This window comes from Penicillium vulpinum, assembly GCF_028829585.1.
Source record: "Penicillium vulpinum strain IBT 29486 chromosome Unknown utg000001l_segment0_segment0, whole genome shotgun sequence".
NCBI lineage: Eukaryota > Fungi > Ascomycota > Eurotiomycetes > Eurotiales > Aspergillaceae > Penicillium > Penicillium vulpinum.
In genome coordinates, this window is record NW_026643241.1 from 1,856,871 (window position 1) to 1,874,962 (window position 18,092).

Below are 18,092 nucleotides of genomic sequence, written 5' to 3' on the forward strand. Positions count from 1 at the left end.
TTGGCGGATAATTACTAGTTGAGGAATCTTGCCCTGATTATGGCCTCAACCCCCACAAACTCTTTCACCAAAGTACCATAGTTTGGTCTATAGAGTTGCCTATTGTGTCTAAACCTGCTAGATTACCTACCCTAAAATAATCCCTGCTAGTGCGAGGCGTTAGACTTTGCAAATCGGGAAACTAAATTGACCAAAAGTGATCGGCATATTGGGCGATTATGTGTAAGGTAAATCTTCAATATATTTCCGACCTCGTCTGTTGACTATAAATTGCACCTTCATTTGTTCTTAGAGCTTTACTACTCTATCAGTCCTCTCCCTTGAAATTCCCGCACAAAAATGGCCGCCATGCCAGCTCAACATGCCCTACCATCTTGGTGGAGGACCCAACTGCACCAACTTGACGACTACGTGTCATCTAATTCCGTGCTAACAGAATCGGACATTGTGATTATTGGAGCCGGGATATCGGGCGCATCAGTTGCGTATCATCTCCTGCAACAGAGCAAAGGACCCAATCCACCAACGGTGACCATACTAGAGGCGCGCCAAGCATGCTCTGGGGCAACAGGTCGAAACGGTAAGCCATTTACCGATAGTGATTATCCGCCTTCACGCCTAACGCAATACAACCAGGTGGCCACTTAAAGCCAGATCCATATAGCTTCATCAGTCAACTTGCCGCAGAGTACGGCCCAGAACTAGCTGAAGAGGTAGCTGAATTCGAGCGATCTCACGTTGATGCTATTAGCAATCTTGTGAAGTCCGAGAATCTTGATTGCGATCTTGTCGTGACAAAGGCAATCGATGTTCAGTTGAATGCGAAAGAGTGCAAAAAGGTCAAATCTAAATTTGATCGTTTGCCAGGCATTGGCGTCAAATCAGCCGAACGCGTCAGCTTCACCGATCAAACTGAAGCGGAACAGGTAAGCATTTCCAACATCGAAGGCACCATTGGAATGAACACCAATTAATTATCTTCAGAGGTCTCGCGTCAAGGGGGCCCAAGGCTGCTTTAGCTATGAGGCTGGCCATATCTGGCCCTATAAATTGATCCTACACATTCTTGGCCGTTGTGTCGAACAAGGAACAAAACTTTACACGCACACTCCAGCACAGAATGTCTCATTGGCTAAAGATGGCTCAGGTCAATGGATTGTTGACACGCCACGGGGCGCTATCAAGGCGAAACACGTTGTTTTCGCCAGCAATGCTTATACATCGGCTGTTCTTCCTATGTACTCGAACAAGATTGTTCCAGTGCGTGGAGTCTGTTGCAGAATAGTTCCAGCTCGCCCAGTGAAAAAGCTTACCGAAACATACACTCTCCGATGGTCATGGAGCGAATTCGACTATCTCATCCCTCGTGAAGATGGAAGCGTGATTGTCGGTGGTGCTTGGAGTAAATACTACCGGAACACGGGAGATTGGTACAATAATGTCAACGACAACGAGATGATTGAGCCTGCCAAGGAGTATTTCGACGGTTATATGCAACGGAACTTCCACGGCTGGGAGGGAAGCGGTGCATATGTGGATCAGATTTGGACCGGAAGTATGCATACCCCAACACTCAACTGTGGAAAATTACGCTGACATGATCATTTGCTAGTTATGGGCTACTCCACAGATTCTTTGCCTCACATTGGAGAAGTCCCCGGGAAAAAGGGACTGTTTATCATTGCTGGGTTCACTGGCCATGGCATGCCGCAGGCATGGCTTTCCGGTAAGGGTATTGCAGCTATGGTCTCGAAGGGAATCCCATTTGCTGAATCTGGAATCCCGAAAATCTTTGAGACTACTCAGGCTCGTCTCGAGAAAGACAGGAATGACATCCTCGAGGTGGCAGGAGAAGTTGACAAGCAAAGTGCACGATTGTGATATCGCACGAGGAAATCGATGGTCCACAAGGTGTGTGTTAAAACAAATGTATTTTGTATCTCTTCGCTTAAAATAATTAAAAAAAAGACCAGTTGTACTCCGTAGATCTCCCTAGTTGCCCAAGTGGGATAGTAATACATATATGTAATCAGCAAGTTTTCGAAAATTCGGGGGAAGATAAACAACCTGCACGTGGTGTAATCACATGATGTAGTCACATGACCATCCCCGCAGTTTCCAACATTTGAAGGTTCTTATCGGTACTTTCGCGTCCCCAGGTCTCCACTTTCCCTTGACCACGACCTTCCCAGGTCCCAACACGAATTTACTCACATTTTTGTCCCAACTTTAGTCATACTGCACCGCAATGACAGCCGTACAATTATGCCCCCAAAACGTGAGCGTACGGTTCAAGGCTCGTGTTGGCCCTGCAAACACCGCCGGGTGAAGTGCGATCTTCGGAAGCCCCTATGCCAGAGATGTGTCTCGTCTGGGGCAAAATGCTCTTACGACAAGTTGTTGATCAGGTGGAAAAAGGCTCCACCCACAACACAAAGTCTGGCCATGTATCAAACCCCAGTTATGAGCCTCAATATGCACTTGAAAGATAATAACTTGGCCGCTGGAGATCTCAAGGCCCTTGAATACTTTCAATTCGCTGTATGGCCTCTCTTCACCACTGCGGCTCATCCTTGCCCACCACCCATATCTTTGGCCATGGAATTCCAACCTGTGCTACTGGCTGTATGTGAATTGGCCGAGGCGCATCGCACACTGCGGGACGAGGCTGGAAGTAACACAGTGAGCGCACCGTTTGATAAAAGAATGAGCTGCTTGGCTTCAATCAGGGAGCAGCTTCGAATCAATAACTCCAATCAAGCATCACTTTCACCTCTGCTGATCGCAGTCTTTCTGCTCTATTTTCTGGACGGCTTCATTGAATGTGATCATCAATCTGCCTCGACAGCAAGTCACCACGTGGGTGTCCAAGCGATCGTTGATCACCTTGGAGGTTTCACAACTCTTATCAAAATGGGCCAAAAGGATATCACTATGCTATTATCAGAGTTCGCATCCACAGACCTGACAAAGGCTCTGCTGGACGATCGAGCTCCTTGCTTTCCTGCTGAAATCTGGACACAGATAGAGCATGGGACAGTGTGGTGGGACCAAGAAACATACAATGGCACGACACTGGCATCGGTGTTTAGAATAATGGCAGAAATGTCTTTATATCGCCAGCAAATCAAAGGAGTTCCGGAGACATTCTCAATGGAAGTGGTGCGAGATTTTGAGCGATGCCTACAGCCGTCATTCCAAATTCTCAACACCGACCATATCAAAAACCCAAATACTGACACTGTGCATGAATCAACGCTTGAAGCAAGGATGCAGGCCGATTCCTTCACGCGTGCTTTTCAACATAGTGCGCTCGTCTACCTCTACCGAGCAATTTGTGGCCTTCCACCGAGGCATTGTCTGGTACAGCAACATGTCCAGTCATGTGTGGAGTGCATCAAAAGCATCTCGCCTCTTTCTAAAGCTCATAACTGTATAATATTTCCGTTGTACATAATGGGTGCCCACACATTTCTGCAAGACCAGCAGGCCTTCGTCTTGGAGAGACTGGAATTTATATACAAATACTTGCGCTTCAACTCTGTGCTGTTGGTTCGCGCAGCGTTGGAGGATTTGTGGACTTCGCCGCGGCATAATGGGGATTGGTGGGATATGTTTAGATCTCTAGGTGAACACGTACTCGTGATCTAGAGCTGTAATTACTATGAGCGTTGAAGCGAATACCATGCATTAATAATATTTTGTCTGCCTGCTAGGCTGACCTCTGGATGGCTTATTTGGGAACGGGGGCTTGTTGAAACCACCAATCTTGGCTTAGTTCGAATGACCTCGGCCCGGAATCCCAATCACCCCATAGTCTGGAGGCTCTTTGTGTGGGGCGAGATTACATATTCGGAATAGCTCTGCTGATATTTAATGCCATTGTTAAAATCTGGCTACAACGACCTTTCGAGTCACCATCGCGTTGCGTAATTTTTTTTAATTCTTTTTCACAATGAGCGTGTCCTCCGAGCAATCCCCGTTCGATGGAGAGTTTGATGCCCTTGTAAAAGAGCAACTTGAAAAATGGAAAGTCCCCGGCTTGAGTATCGCTATCATTCATGGCGCCAATACCTACAGCAAGGTAATATTATCAATCCACTTGATGTATCAAATGCTCACAGAGTACAGGCATATGGAAAGGCAGAACTGGCAAATCATAGCACGGATCGACCAGCCCGGGATATGACAACCGATGCGTTGTTCGCAGCATGTAGCACCACCAAGGCCTTTACTGGTGCTGCGACATCTATAACAATCCAGCACAGCAAGACCACCAAGTCCCCTATTGACTGGGACACACCTGTGGCTTCCCTGATACCAGAAGATTTTGTCCTGGAGAACGACTACGCGACCAAGAATATCACACTTGAAGATGCGTTATCGCATCGATCGGGTATGCCAGAGAATGGCTGGACCTTAGCTCTATTTTCAAAGAAGGGTCCAACACCACGCTCTATTGTCCGCGCGATGCAATACATGCCTCTCGCGACACCGCCACGCACTAAATACCACTACAGCAATCACATGTACATAGCTGTGTCGCACGCGCTGGAGCAGCACACCGGCGAAAAGCTTGGAGCGTTCATGAAGAAACGCATCTGGGACCCGCTCGGTATGAGCGAGACGTTCTTCTCGCCAGGCGAAGCAAGGGCAAACCCATCAACCGCCGAAAAGCTTGTGCAAGCGTACGACTGGTTTCCTACAAAGGAAGGCGGAACGTTCATTCCACGTCCAGAAAACGACTGGCCAGCTAACAGTGGTGCTGGCGCTATCGTCAGTAACGTTCTTGACTACGCCCATTGGGTGCGGGAGTTGATTGAAAGAACCGGGCCGTTGAAAGGACACGACAGTCTAACGGATCCGCGAACAATATATTTCCAGAATGATGACTTGAATTTGCCCGCTCCGTACCATGCATATGGGCTCGGATGGATTGTGGATAACTACCGCGGTCTGCATTTCTATAGTCATGGCGGTGGCTGGCCTGGCTATGCGAGCTGGGTAGGCTTTGTCCCCGAGAAGAAGTTTGGGTTTGTGGTCATGGGCAACTCCTTTTCGGCTCGATATGCTGCGTTTAGATTGGTTACTTATCTTTTGGACAAACGGCTTGGTCTATTAGATGACCCGAAATATGAGGAGCAGATTGCAGCTTGTGTTGCAAGACAAACTGAGGAGTGGGAATCAAGGTTGAAAAATGAACGTATAGAGGACTCAAAAGAGCGACTGTTCCCTTCTTTGTCCCATCCTCCGATTCCATCTGCCTTGCATATGTCTAGATATACTGGGACATATACACACCCCATGGGTATGACTCTTGTCATCCAACTAAGCAATGATGGACTCATTGCCAACCTGGAGGATCGAGTCATTCCCTCTGAGTTGTCTCTGGTTCATGCAAGCGGTGAATTCTTTGTGGGAAGCCTCCATAACGCAGGATTTAACTTGATGCCGCCTTTCACAGTGGAATTCTACATTGATGCTGCGGGTGTGGCGACAAGGGTTGGACTTCTTTTGGAACCTACTCTGAAGGGGGAAAAGGTCTGGTTTGATCGTTGTGGCTCCTAAGCTTTTATATTGCTATGCAACAGACCGAAAGAGACCGAAAGAGACCGAAAGAGATCTTACATAGTCGTATAATTCAACCTTGGAATTCTTGCCCAAAGACCCTATCATTCCCGATTTCCCTCGCTATGAATGTATTAAAGATAACCATTTCTAGCACTATTATCCCCCAACTACCAACTTGTCAACCCTTTCACCCGATCAAACCCACCCCTCAACTGCGACTCAGGATGCACAACCTTCCCCTCCAGAAGAGTGTACTTAACAATACCCTCACAATGCTCAGGTCGTACACGCGCAAGCCAAATCATCTGCTGATCCTTCTTGCGATAGATCAAAACATTCGCAGAGAACTTGTGTCCACCGACATGCGACACGAAGAAAATGCCAGCCCCACCAGCGCGGGAGTCGTCCGCATCTCGGTCTAATCCCAGCGGACGGAGATGTCGCTCCAGCTCACGCTTAATGAGAGGCGCGGTAATACCGCAGCGCGCATCTCGGCGTCCATGCGAGCACAGTAATATCACGTAGTCAAGCTCACAGGGTCGGGCACTCATCCCACTCGCGGGAGAGATGGTGATATTCTCATTTTGCTGGTCGGTGGGGTGGTCGATATATTTGTTTACTAGTTCTGCAACGTCTGTTTGTTTGACAGAGTCGATGTATGTGAATGATGGTAGAATTAGTACTGTCGTGCCTTGGTTGGGACTTTCGTCTGTGATTTGTTGTTCTGGAGGAGTGAGATTTGATGCCGAGACTTTAATGCGCTAGATAGGGTGTTAGTGAAGGTGGGTTAGATGCATATTTCGAAGCTTACGCCATGCTCTGATTTCGCTCCATCGAATGCTTCCATCAAACTTCCTGGCACGTCTTCGACATTCTTTTCCTTCCAGTCGGATTCTCCAGTTGCCACAAGAACATGGGCGTGAAATTCCTTGATTTGGCCATATAGAGGTCTAAATTCGTCGACCTTGACTTTTGATGGAAACTTCACTGTGCAGTCGGCGCAGTCCTTTAAACATTCAGCGCCGTCCTCCTTAGGATTCACTTTAGGAAAGAGATAGTCGTTGGTATTGGCGTCTGTACGGCCGAAGGAAAGCAAGGAACGCAGCATAGTCGGAAGTGTGATTAAGTCACGAAGTAAAGTTGAAAGTTGAGTCCAGATGTTGGGCGTGTTGGGTTTTTTTGAATTTGAAGGTTGCCTAGAGATTTGGAGATGGTAAATATAAAGCCCAGTATCTCCGAGATATGCACCAAGTCCGGTCGAAAAGGCCGAATTCCCGAGTTGACAGCGCTATCTCCAAACTCAGATCTCCCGAGGTCTCTAAGGGTTAAGTGGGGGTTATTCATCCGGAGCCCCGTTTTGTCGCATGGCTTAGTAGTCTAACGCGGAAAATTATAACCAGTCAACGTCCATTTATTTGATACACGTGGAGCCATTAAGCCTAAGCTCACATCCTAAGTTTAGCACCTGGCCGTTGATCCCCATGAGCTGTACGGAGTACAGTCCAAGCTTATCAGATCTGCGGGAAATCCACTCAACACCAACCTTAAGTTTAGTCATGTCTTTGAAGAATAAAACATGTACTGATATTGACACAAGGCTGTATGAGAACCCCTTTACTTCTTGTGTATCATTGAACGTAGAGTGAACATTAGTACAAGGACGTTGGCTCCCGAGCGAAGGCAATACTGGTGTAACGGATTTTGAAACCCGGAAGATATCAGTTGTCATAAGACGATTTCCTCTATGTAACCCGATCAAATTGCCTGGAAGTGTCGGGTGCTGCCAGGCAAAGCTTATATAGTACCATTTCGTATTCCGTTAGTACCAATCAAAACAGATATCTGTGCATAGAGTCCTATAGGTTACTCATACAAGGATGGCGTACAGCATATACAACATACAGCATAGGGGTAGTGTTGATATGGATCTTGGCAGTGGTCTTGGCTACATATGTATTCTCGTGATTCGGAACTAGACCACCATCGGGGATTATCGCGTGTTAGTGTTGCCTAGATTGCCAAGGGATGCAGTTACCAATTCCCAATGCTTGAATATTTTCCGGCAGGCCTTGGAACATTTTCTGTTCCGAAGTGTCAGAGATATGAAGATATAACCATGTCAATGCACTAAACCCTTTCCCCTTAGCAGGGGCCAGGGTGTCCACGGACCCTTCGGGACTTGGATTTTGTGGGACTTTTCGAAAATAGGCCCCCAAATGACAACCTGAAGAATCCATAGATGTCCCAAAGAAACAAGGAAAAAAAGCGGAATTTTGATCTGTTACTCAACATATAAAAGAAACAAAAACAAACAAACCAAAAAATAAACACAGAAAAAATGAAACAAAAAAAAAACTCCACGCGACGTCGGTCAGACTTTCCGGATTTGGAGGTCCCATGGGCGCAGAGCGGGACCACGTAAGCCGGAGCTGGAGCCAATTCCCACGAGAACTTCCTGAACATCTCGGACGTAAGATCTTTCTCAAGTATAACCCGAGCTTGTTGCCTCCAAAACCGAGTATATGGATATTCCAGGGAACGTGCAGCCCGACCGTGTGCGTAAGCGCCGCCGCCGCACAATGGCGTGCACGCAATGTCGCACGCGCAAGTTGCGATGCGATCGCGAGTATCCCACTTGCAGCCGTTGTTTAAAGAGCAGAACCCCAAGCAAATGCACATATGAGGATGGATTTTTATGGCAGCAGCCCACAACTGTCGCAACTACTGCATTTGCGACTGACAGAGGGCCCACGATATCTATGCCCAGAGATACCCCAATTGACACACCACCGGATTCGGGAATACCGACCGTCTCAACTCGGACGGAGCCTTTCCCAACTAGTGAATTACCTCGGATGGCTATGGCCGGTAGCCCCATGCATCACGATTATCATGGTCTTACCGGTCATGCGCTTGCACCACCTTACAGGGGTCGACCACACGATAGAGAGCGAAAGGACTGTTTTTTGGAAACTGTTCTTGGTGCTCCCAAGGCTGCTGTCAATCAGGAACCTTACATGAACATGGGTCTTTTACCGCGCCTCAAGCGCCCGGCGCCGGTATCCGAGCAAGATCGGCAAGCACCGTCGCAGGTCGATGATGCGCACATTGATGAAGAAGAGGACCCGTTGTCACCTGCGGACCAGCTAGACCTAGCTCCTCGCATCATGATGAGGGGCCGTGAAACTAAAACGCGGTTTAGCGGATCGGGCATCTTTGCCAGTCTAGTAGCACAGGTATGTCTTCCGCTGCTCTTTATTTTCCAATTGCCGATGGGAATCAAAATACAGAGGCTGACATATTTCTAGTTTCCGGATATTAGATCATTTGCAGAGGAAATCAGGCTTTCTACTCCAATTTTCGCGCACCTTCACCCGGACCTGAGAAGGGTTAAGCGCGGGCTATTCAAGATGATGGTGCTCAATCGGCCCTTCCCCGACCCTACGACGGTTTCGCTAATTAACATGCTGCCCTCGCGCGGTGTAGTTGATGAGCTGGTTGGGCTGTATATCAATTTTATCGAGTCGACTCACCGCATTCTTCATGTTCCATCCTTTTTACGAGAGCTTGACCAATTCTGGGCCATGTTAGACAGTCCGGCCTCAATATCTGCTGGTTTTACAGTTCAGGTATTGTTGGTCCTTGCCTGCGCATGGAACCTTGCAGATTTTGCTACTCTGCAGTCAAAAAGTGTGGGCGAACTCAAGTGCCAGTCTGCACTCGAGTGGACGCTGCACGCAGAAAAATGGATCCAAAATCTCCGCACCAAGCGTCCAGAAATCACATCAATGCGACTCTCTATTCTATTGATTTTGGCGCGCAACGCGCATGGAATGAAACGCAGCCAGGCTTGGCTCACAACAAGTACGTTAGTCAAGCAAGCAATGATGGCAGGATACCATCGCGACCCAAGCCGGTACTCGCGCATATCTGTATTCAACAAAGAGATGCGACGGAGAGTATGGACAACCATTGTGGAACTGGACTTGCAAGTTGCTTTTGACCGGGGAATGCCACCGTCAGTTCAAAGCTTCGACTATGATGCGGCTCCGGGGCTGAACATTTACGACGACGAGATCCACGAGAACAGCACTGAAGTTCCCGAAAGCCGGCCACCGAGTGAAGTTACCGACTCATCATTCCAGTATATCATGAGTCGCTCATTACCTCTCCGCCTTCAAGCATGTTCTCTCATGCACTCCCCACGGATCAACTGTCGATATGAGGATATTCAGCGCCTAGATGGTGAGCTCAACCGGCATATTTCTCGGATTCCTGCTTGGGTGACACCAGACACCAACGACATCGTCACCCAGCACAAAGTAATACTTTGGAAAGGGTTGATTGAGACCAAACTTTCCCAGTCTCTACTGTCTGTCCACACTCCTTTCGCCATTGAAGCACGACGAGAACCCCTCTTTGCTCCATCCGCGCGTACTCGCATGGATGCCGCGACGAGAATATTGGCAACCCAGCGCCGGCTACACGAGATCTCGCGAACGCTATCGCTGTGTATACTTGGTGAATGGACTATCCACGCCTACATTTCCGTATGCCAATTGCTACACACAACCGAATCCGACACCGGTAAGTCTTTTCTTGCGATTCAGTACTTGACCTTGAGAACCTAGACTCATACTTTGCAGCTTCCCCCTCCTATCCCGTCTCATCAACATTCCTTCTCCACAATATACCCGGCATCCCCGAATCGCTCCTATCACTCGTAGAGTCAGCACTGGTCGCCTTAGAAGAGCGCTCCCTTTTGGTGACCAAGGGAGCAAAAGACTATTACTTCCTCTCAACGATCGTCGCACTCGTCAAAGCCCGACTCTGGCCGGCACAGGCAGCCATGTACAAGCAGCAGGTTGTCGAGCGAGTCCTGTCATTTGCGCAGATTCTCTTCTCTCGACACATGAACTGCGACCACCTCGGCGACAAGGGGGTGGGCAATTTCAAGAACAACCAACTGGCTGCATATATGGCGGCTCCAACAATGGTGCCTGTAACACAGTCCGAATTTGATCCTAATGGGATGCTCCCGCCGCCGCCGCAAGCTGGCGTGATAGTGAGTTGCATTCTCCTTGGTTTTTTTTTTTTTTTTTTTTTTTTTTTTTTTTTTGGTGCTAACTATGAGTTTCCAGCGGCCTGGCGAGTTCGATCCTTTCTTGGAGATCTTCGATTGGGAGGATCTAACAAGCATGACGTTTCCCTGCTGAGCCAAGCGGTTGGAGCAGACTTTGACTTTTTTTTATACGGACATTGTACCATACACGCGTCTTCTTTCATTGTATATAGTTGGACTTGCTCACTGGATACCCGTAGTAAATATCAAGAAATCTAGTTATCGCAATGCGATCATATTTAGTTGCCTACATATGTAATTATGAATGTTGTCATTCAGTCGGGTCCACCATGAGATCATGATAGGAGGAATCAGGATTGCCAGCATGCAAGGGAGTGCAGATCAGACAAACGAAATCAGCACGGGTTTTTATCTGCACCCTTAGGTGCAATTGCCGAGCCTTATATGGAACTAACTTTTTTTCCCTCTAGCTTTGACAGTTGCTTTTGTGAAGACCCTTGCCTTATAGCGGAGAGTATTATTGGCTATTGATCGTGCTACGGGCCCTGGAGCTAGGTACAACAACCTAGGTATTGTGGGGACGACATTTAAGAACCAATCGGCCTTGCACGTTCTAGAAATGCAATATTTGTAGTCATGCAAAAACAGTAAGAAACACCAGAGATAGACCCAGTATAATTAACGAAATGAACGTAATAGGCCAGACTGTGCGGGTCTAGTACCTAAGGGTACTGGTAAACAAGGCAGATAATGGCTGCGGAACAAGGTATCTTCAGGTACCCGGCCAAATATAGCAAAAGCGGGATATGATCCCGATCTGTCCAAGGAGGATATAAAATATTAAAAAAAGAAATCTCAAAACACTTGGCTTTGCAAGTAAATTCGATGATGCTCGAAGCTGATTCTTTTTCTGTCATTTTTCTTTTTCTTCTTCTTCCTCACCCTTGCATATTTATACCATGTGCTTCTCCCTTTTCTCCAATTCTCCGCTTCGACTCCACCAGCTATCCTCTTCCCCTTTTCACTGCATTGGCTGCTCCGGACATCTTAAATAAACGAACAAAGTCATGTGGATCACGATCTGATGACTCCCAACCCCCCGGCCAGCAAGGCCAATCCCCCTCATACAATAATCCCTGCATCCCTGGATAGAATCCAATATATATAAGCACCCGACAATGCATCACCTCCCACTCCTCCTATCAATACTCATCGCGATCGCAGCCCCACTGACAGGGGCCGTCCCATCGCAAATCCAAACCCGGGAATACAGCCCGAAACAAGTATACAAAACAACGAACAAGTTCCCCCTCGCAAACCCAGGAAACATCCCAGCCCACGACCCAAACATCATCTTCCACGACGAACACTACTACCTCTTCAAAGGCGGGATCCACATCCCAATCTTCAAATCAGACAATATATCCGGCCCATGGGAAAAGCTCGGCACAGTCCTATCCGGCGACAGCATAATCCCGAAAGGCAACCAGTCCCGCCCATGGGCGCCAACAACAATCGAAAAAAACGGCACCTTCTACTGCTACTACACGCTGAGCGCGAGAGGGTCCCGCAACAGCGCAGTTGGTGTCGCAACGACAACATCCCTCGACGGTAGTCCTTGGACAGACCATGGTGTCGTCATTAATACCGGCAAGGGCGTCGGGGCTGGGGTGTGGCCGTACACGATCACGAACGCCATCGATGCGTCTGTCATCGTCGACGGGGATTCCGGGCAGACTTATCTCAACTACGGAAGCTTCTGGCATGATATATGGCAGGTGCCACTGGCCGATGATTTGCTCTCTGTTAAAGATGCGCGCAAGCCAGATGCTGTGCAGTTGACGTATATTCCGCGTGCCAAGTCTAAGCCTGAGGAGGGCTCGTGGGTGAGTTTCCGACAGGGATTTTATTATGCTTGGTTTAGTCATGGGAAGTGTTGTAATTTCAAGGCTGGGTTCCCGGCACGCGGGAGGGAATATAGTATTCGTGTTGGGAGGTCGAGGAGTGTGCGTGGGCCTTTTGTAGATAAGAAGGGGAGACTGTTGCTTCAAGGGGGTGGGACTGTGGTCTATGGTTCTAATCATGGGGTTGTGTATGCGCCTGGTGGTTTGGGTGTCTTGGCTGGGAATAACGATTCCGCGTCGGATATTCTCTACTATCATTATTTGAATACGTCGATTGGGTTTGGACATGGTGTGAGTCTTTGTTTTTGTCTTTCGTTTGGGGCTGGGATTTCAACTGACCGTTCTCGCAGCAAGCCCAACTCGGCTGGAATTATCTGGACTATGAGGATGGGTGGCCAGTCCCTGTTGGAGGCCAAAATGCCACAGCCAATAATAAGGCCTCACCTTTCGGACCTCCTCATTGGAGTTATCTATCAATAATTTCCGGTAAGATTTCCGATGTTTATGTGCGTTGTGTGCTGATATGTGGCTATAGGTTTATGGCTGTGCATATGGTCATAGTAGTGGCCCTGCCCTGCTGCTCCCATCAGTCATATTATGCTCCTTTCTTCGTGCTTTTCAGCAATTATACTCATATATCATGGCAGTGGCGTCTGATTCGATTCCCAAGATCATGTCTATCATCTAGCGATTGTTTCATTCCGTTTCTCATAACGAATACATGCCATTGGCATACCATTCCATGGTACTCTAAACCCAACAATTCATGCCCTTTCAACCACAAACTTATTCCCACCCACCGTCAACGCTAAGAATCTGTCCAGTGGTATACGACGAAGCATCACTGAGCAAGAAGACAACAGTCTGAGCAACTTCCTCGCCCTTGCCAATACGCGGGATACTAAGGTCCGGCAGAGTGATGCCACCCTGAATTTCCTTTGCCATCTCCAGCAAAGGTGTCTGAATAGAACCACTACCACAAATCCAATTAGTCAAACCCATCATCAAAAAAACAATATAAAACAAATACTCACGGCGCAATAGCATTAACCCTAATATCAGGTCCAACCTCCTTCGAAACCGACCTCGTCATGCCTGTGACAGCATGCTTCGTAGTCGAATAAACAGCGTGCAACCCAAACCCTCTCAACCCCTGAATACTCGACGCATTAACAATACTGCCCTTGCCCCCAGGGGCAGTTGCAGTAATCGCCTTCAGCTGCGCCCGCATACAGTACATCAACCCGGTAACATTGACGCGCATCAACAAATCCCACTCTGCATCATCCTGGTCGACGAATTTGCCAGTGCCGTGATTCTTGCCGATCATGCCGGCCATATTGGCTGCGCCGTCCAGCCGGCCGAAGTGCGAGACCGTGCTGGCGATCCAGTCTTGTACGGCGGTTACGTTGCTGATGTCCAAGGCGGTTGTGGTGATTGTTTCGGCTGTTGAGGATCCGAACTCCGCTTCGATGGTCTGTCGGGCTGTTTCGAGGATTTTTTCGTTTAGATCTGCGAGCGAGAGGAGCGCGCCTTGGGAGTGTAGTTGGCGGGCGACGGCGAGGCCGATTCCGCCTAGACCGGTTACGGCGTATACTCTGCCTCTGACGGAGTCCATGATGTAGTTTTGTTGGTTAGGGTTTTTTTTGGGGGGATAGTGAGGGATGTTTTGTTATGGGAGAATTGCTTTTACTATTTGTATATGTGGGATGTGATGATTATCTTGATGGCGGGGTTGAACGTGGGGTCGGGGATGCTCCGTGGCCAATCTGTAAACATATTCGGGTATATTCATATTTCATACGGCTAAATAGTGTGGTGGAAGATAGCCATTTGTGGATAATTCAAAGGATATACTCTTCCCCATCCTGGTCCATCGCAAATCATCCGGAACGGCTCCGAGCCTGAATATCGGAGTTAAAGCCTCATAACTCATTATCTTATGAACGCTAGTCAGCTTGGCGGGATTTGGGTAAAATATGTTAGAAAAAGTCCAAAGTTCGCTTATCTCGCTTACTATTTGAGCTCTATTTGCCAATTTAACGAATGGTTGTCTTATGGTGTTTTCCTTTTCTCCTTGTTATATGCATACCAATAATTCTCATCACATATGGAACATTTCGAATCCAATCGGGCCGTTCGAGTCAAAGCTACTTCATGCAAGCTGCCGCTATATGCAGTTCGGCGCATTTCATCCTCTGTGGCGTATGATTCTGTGAAGTGGCTTGTATTACCAGGATGAAAGCGCTTACTGATCTGACACGCCAATGCCTAGTGCCTCAGTTGCTTGTCGTCGCCAAGTCAATTGTGGAGACTTGGCAAGAAGCCCACATTTTCAAGGCAAGACACTAAATTGGGGATTGGCTTCGAGAATAATGCCTCGTATCCAACATAAATTGAATATAGCGACAAGAGCAGTTCCCAGATTCGGACAATGCTGATGAATTGCCCTCCGACTTGGCCTGTGCCATATTAATTGAGTATATCTCTTATAGCAATATGTACAGGAATATGTTCACATCAAAACCAACTCCGTAAATCGCAAATAGGTATCACAAAATGCAAACCAACACCCTCTCCAATGCCATCAAATAAACATCGCAGACAGAAGCATCCCCCCAGCAATCAAATAAGCCCATCCCACCGCCGGACTCCTCCCTGCCCCAGAAGTCTTCTCCGTTTTGCTTCCATGTACAACATTCTCCGCATTCAAGCAGTACATGACCCTTTTCGCCTCGGCCGAAGTAGTCGAATCACAAATAGCCGTACAAGGATCCGGATCCGCATAAATCCACACCCCATTCGAACAGCAGTCCTGCAAAATAGCCTTCATATCTTTGTGCGGGGATTCTGTCTGGTACAGCGGGACCTGATTATAATATTGGATATTGGAGGGCATGGCAGGGATGGCGTCGCGCGAGTTGTAGCACTCGACCGGCTGTGTGAATTGCGTGCCGTTGGCGCTTTTAGTTATGGGAGGCGTCATGGTGATTTGTGATTTGCGCTTGCCGGGTGATCCGATCGGAATTATCTCGACGCGACGCGAAACGGGATTTGTGATTTTAGCTGCTATTTAGGGTGTGCAGGGATGTGTAGTCGATCGTGGTGGAGAGAGAGAGGAATGAGTGGCTCGACGACATTCGGAGAAGGAAGGGATCGGGGGATTTTAATATATGAAAATTGTAATGTCCCTAAAACCTCTTTTTAACCTCCTGAACAGGGTCGAGGGGGGGGGGGAAATGCCAAGCCCCTATGGAGATATTGGCCTAAAAAGTGGAGTTGACTGGGGGCTGACTGGGAGCTCAGGAACTGAAAGAAATGGCATGGGACTCTCCAGAGGTCATTCGCTCGTTGATCCTTGATCGTTTTTGACCCGTTAGTGCGATCTAGTTAGGCAAAGTGGTACTAGAGTGAGACAAAAAGGGAGAAAAAGGCAAGTGGGATCTGTTAATTTAGTTTCTCCTTGCTTGGCCATTTATTTAGTGATCTACATACATATCTACATATCTACGGACTATGAGTACTCCTTAATTCCTTAATCCCCTAATTCCCTCAAATGCAACGACCCTTACGGTCAAATTCACAACCGAGCCGTTTGATTGGCCCGGCGCCACATTTTCTTTCTGCGCTCGTGGCCTTCATTGAAATCCGCCAGCCATTTCTGATCGAACCGAGGCAGTCGTCGTCCTGCCCCACGAGGCTCCCCCGCAAGCTGACGGAGGCTTTCAAAGTAGGGCTCGAACTCGGGGTTGAGCACTGTGAATGCTGGGCCATCGCTTTTCTGTTCAATACGGTCGGTCTCCCATTTTTCCTGCTCGGCGATTGAGGGCAGGCTTGCTTTTCCGGCTAGAACACGTGCGGCGGCGACAGCTTGCCATTCAAAGACTTTGAAGGTCAATCCAGCACCAACCTGAGGATATTCGTTAGCTTTTGATCCGCGGAAGAACAGAAAAAAAAATCGGGTTGATAGACTCACAGCGCCTACAAAAACCAGGGATGGATCATGTCTATAAAAGACATGTTGGTAGAGATCTGGCACGCGATTGTTCCGTGTAGCGACCTCAGGCAAGAATGGCAGAGTCCAGCTGAATCCAGTTCCAAAGATCAGATGGTCAACACCAGTTTCAGAGGTACCGTCTTCGAAATGCACAGTTCGTTCGCCTTGGTCATCACTCGTGATGTGTGAGATGGGCGGGCGACGCTCGATCTTAGGATGCTGGAATGCAAGATCTCCGAAATAGGCATTGTAACGACCACGAACCACAGCAATCACTGGTGTCTGGGCACTATCAACCAGACTAACTGCAGTATCAGCCGCAGAAACAGACGCTCCGACAGTGATGACTTTCTGCGATGTGTAAGCGAATAATAGAACAAAATGGGTAGAAACTTCATTTTTACCTTTCCCTGATATTTCTCAGGCCCGCGGTAATGCTTTGTATGTTGCACACTACCGGGATATCTCGCAGCAAACTCCTTCAACCCAGGAATCACAGGAATAAACGGCACTGCGTAATGACCCGAAGCCACCACAAGTGCATCATACTCCTCAGACCACCAGTAATCAGACTTGGCGCCGTCAAGAACTTCCGTCCTGCGGAGTGTAAGCACCCATTTCTGAGTGCTGGGATCTTTGATCGCGCGTTCAACAGTAGTGTTATACTGAACAAGATCCTGATACCCCTTCCGGTTAAACAGGTCCTCAATATACTTCCGGATAACCGAATGGTGTCGGAAAGGCGTGTCTGCGCCATGACGCTCGATCGACCATTGCGATCGAACTGTAGGAATATCCTCTTGCGAGAACGACATGGCTCCTGCGTTCACGTTGGTCTCCAGGTTCGGGTACACGGGTGAATCCATGAACCGGTCCTGGGAGATTACGGGCGTCCGGCACGGGAGGTGCGCGGGAATTTCAAGAGGCGCATCTGCTGTTCTTGCAGATAAGCCGTCAAAGTCGAACTCCTGTGGTGGCTCATCGTCTCTTGATACCCTGTTGGTTGTTAGAGTTGGGAATTGATGAGGATATTAGAATATTAGAATAACATACCAGCATCCGCCGGCTTTCTCTTGTCTCTCAAATACACGGATCACATCGAATGCTTGCTCTTGTGCTAGTGAATCGACTGCAATGGCGCCAGCTGGGCCAGCTCCGATAATGGCTATACTCTTGATCTGCGGCATGGTGATATATGTATCAGAGTTTGGATATATAGCAGCTTAAAGATCTAATGTTCAAAGTTGTCTCGGCCGAGCTTAAAAATGCGAATGTCTGGGGTGGAAATAGTCCAAGCCTTGACTCTATCACGCCATCCGACTTGGTTTTAGCGCAAATTTGTATGGCTGTCCAATAAGAACTCCGGGTTCAATGTATGAGAGAGCCGAGGTCGGAGGTACAGTATAAAGTATGTAGATGAGAACGGCTTTCGTTTCTAATACATTAATGCTGGATTGAACATGTTGAGATAGTCAAATTGAAAGTTTCTATCTTCTTCGCCATCGGCCTGGCATCCCAACCGTTCAGTTGATTGGCT

The 18,092-nt window shown here is 48.1% G+C and overlaps 9 protein-coding genes across 9 annotated transcripts; 5 read left to right on the top strand and 4 right to left on the bottom strand.

Moving 5' to 3' along the window:
* Positions 1–339: 339 nt before the first annotated feature.
* On the top strand, positions 340–1,881 carry N7479_000683 (NAD(P)/FAD-dependent oxidoreductase; the record flags this gene model as incomplete). Its single annotated transcript, XM_057248381.1, has 4 exons — positions 340–580; positions 637–926; positions 985–1,555; positions 1,613–1,881. 4 exons carry the CDS (start codon positions 340–342, stop codon positions 1,879–1,881), a joined length of 1,371 nt encoding a protein of 456 aa, XP_057112813.1.
* Positions 1,882–2,475: 594 nt separating this feature from the next.
* N7479_000684 (uncharacterized protein) lies at positions 2,476–3,651 on the top strand (the record flags this gene model as incomplete). Its single annotated transcript, XM_057248382.1, has 1 exon — positions 2,476–3,651. The coding sequence occupies one exon, from the start codon at positions 2,476–2,478 to the stop codon at positions 3,649–3,651; it is 1,176 nt and encodes a 391-aa protein (XP_057112814.1).
* Positions 3,652–3,955: 304 nt separating this feature from the next.
* On the top strand, positions 3,956–5,568 carry N7479_000685 (Peptidase S12 Pab87-related C-terminal; the record flags this gene model as incomplete). Its single annotated transcript, XM_057248383.1, has 2 exons — positions 3,956–4,084; positions 4,132–5,568. 2 exons carry the CDS (start codon positions 3,956–3,958, stop codon positions 5,566–5,568), a joined length of 1,566 nt encoding a protein of 521 aa, XP_057112815.1.
* Positions 5,569–5,738: 170 nt separating this feature from the next.
* Positions 5,739–6,679, bottom strand: N7479_000686 (sucrase/ferredoxin-like domain-containing protein; the record flags this gene model as incomplete). Its single annotated transcript, XM_057248384.1, has 2 exons — positions 5,739–6,332; positions 6,383–6,679. The coding sequence occupies 2 exons, from the start codon at positions 6,677–6,679 to the stop codon at positions 5,739–5,741; spliced, it is 891 nt and encodes a 296-aa protein (XP_057112816.1).
* A 1,414-nt stretch (positions 6,680–8,093) lies between these two features.
* Positions 8,094–10,787, top strand: N7479_000687 (putative C6 transcription factor; the record flags this gene model as incomplete). The annotated part of the gene is made up of 4 exons (XM_057248385.1): positions 8,094–8,807; positions 8,880–10,158; positions 10,218–10,636; positions 10,713–10,787. The coding sequence occupies 4 exons, from the start codon at positions 8,094–8,096 to the stop codon at positions 10,785–10,787; spliced, it is 2,487 nt and encodes an 828-aa protein (XP_057112817.1).
* Positions 10,788–11,832: 1,045 nt separating this feature from the next.
* N7479_000688 (uncharacterized protein) lies at positions 11,833–13,119 on the top strand (the record flags this gene model as incomplete). The annotated part of the gene is made up of 3 exons (XM_057248386.1): positions 11,833–12,849; positions 12,909–13,044; positions 13,094–13,119. 3 exons carry the CDS (start codon positions 11,833–11,835, stop codon positions 13,117–13,119), a joined length of 1,179 nt encoding a protein of 392 aa, XP_057112818.1.
* A 225-nt stretch (positions 13,120–13,344) lies between these two features.
* Positions 13,345–14,176, bottom strand: N7479_000689 (SDR family NAD(P)-dependent oxidoreductase; the record flags this gene model as incomplete). Its single annotated transcript, XM_057248387.1, has 2 exons — positions 13,345–13,531; positions 13,593–14,176. The coding sequence occupies 2 exons, from the start codon at positions 14,174–14,176 to the stop codon at positions 13,345–13,347; spliced, it is 771 nt and encodes a 256-aa protein (XP_057112819.1).
* A 969-nt stretch (positions 14,177–15,145) lies between these two features.
* Positions 15,146–15,544, bottom strand: N7479_000690 (uncharacterized protein; the record flags this gene model as incomplete). The annotated part of the gene is made up of 1 exon (XM_057248388.1): positions 15,146–15,544. The coding sequence occupies one exon, from the start codon at positions 15,542–15,544 to the stop codon at positions 15,146–15,148; it is 399 nt and encodes a 132-aa protein (XP_057112820.1).
* Positions 15,545–16,138: 594 nt separating this feature from the next.
* Positions 16,139–17,742, bottom strand: N7479_000691 (uncharacterized protein; the record flags this gene model as incomplete). Its single annotated transcript, XM_057248389.1, has 4 exons — positions 16,139–16,468; positions 16,535–16,906; positions 16,960–17,551; positions 17,609–17,742. The coding sequence occupies 4 exons, from the start codon at positions 17,740–17,742 to the stop codon at positions 16,139–16,141; spliced, it is 1,428 nt and encodes a 475-aa protein (XP_057112821.1).
* Positions 17,743–18,092: the final 350 nt, after the last annotated feature.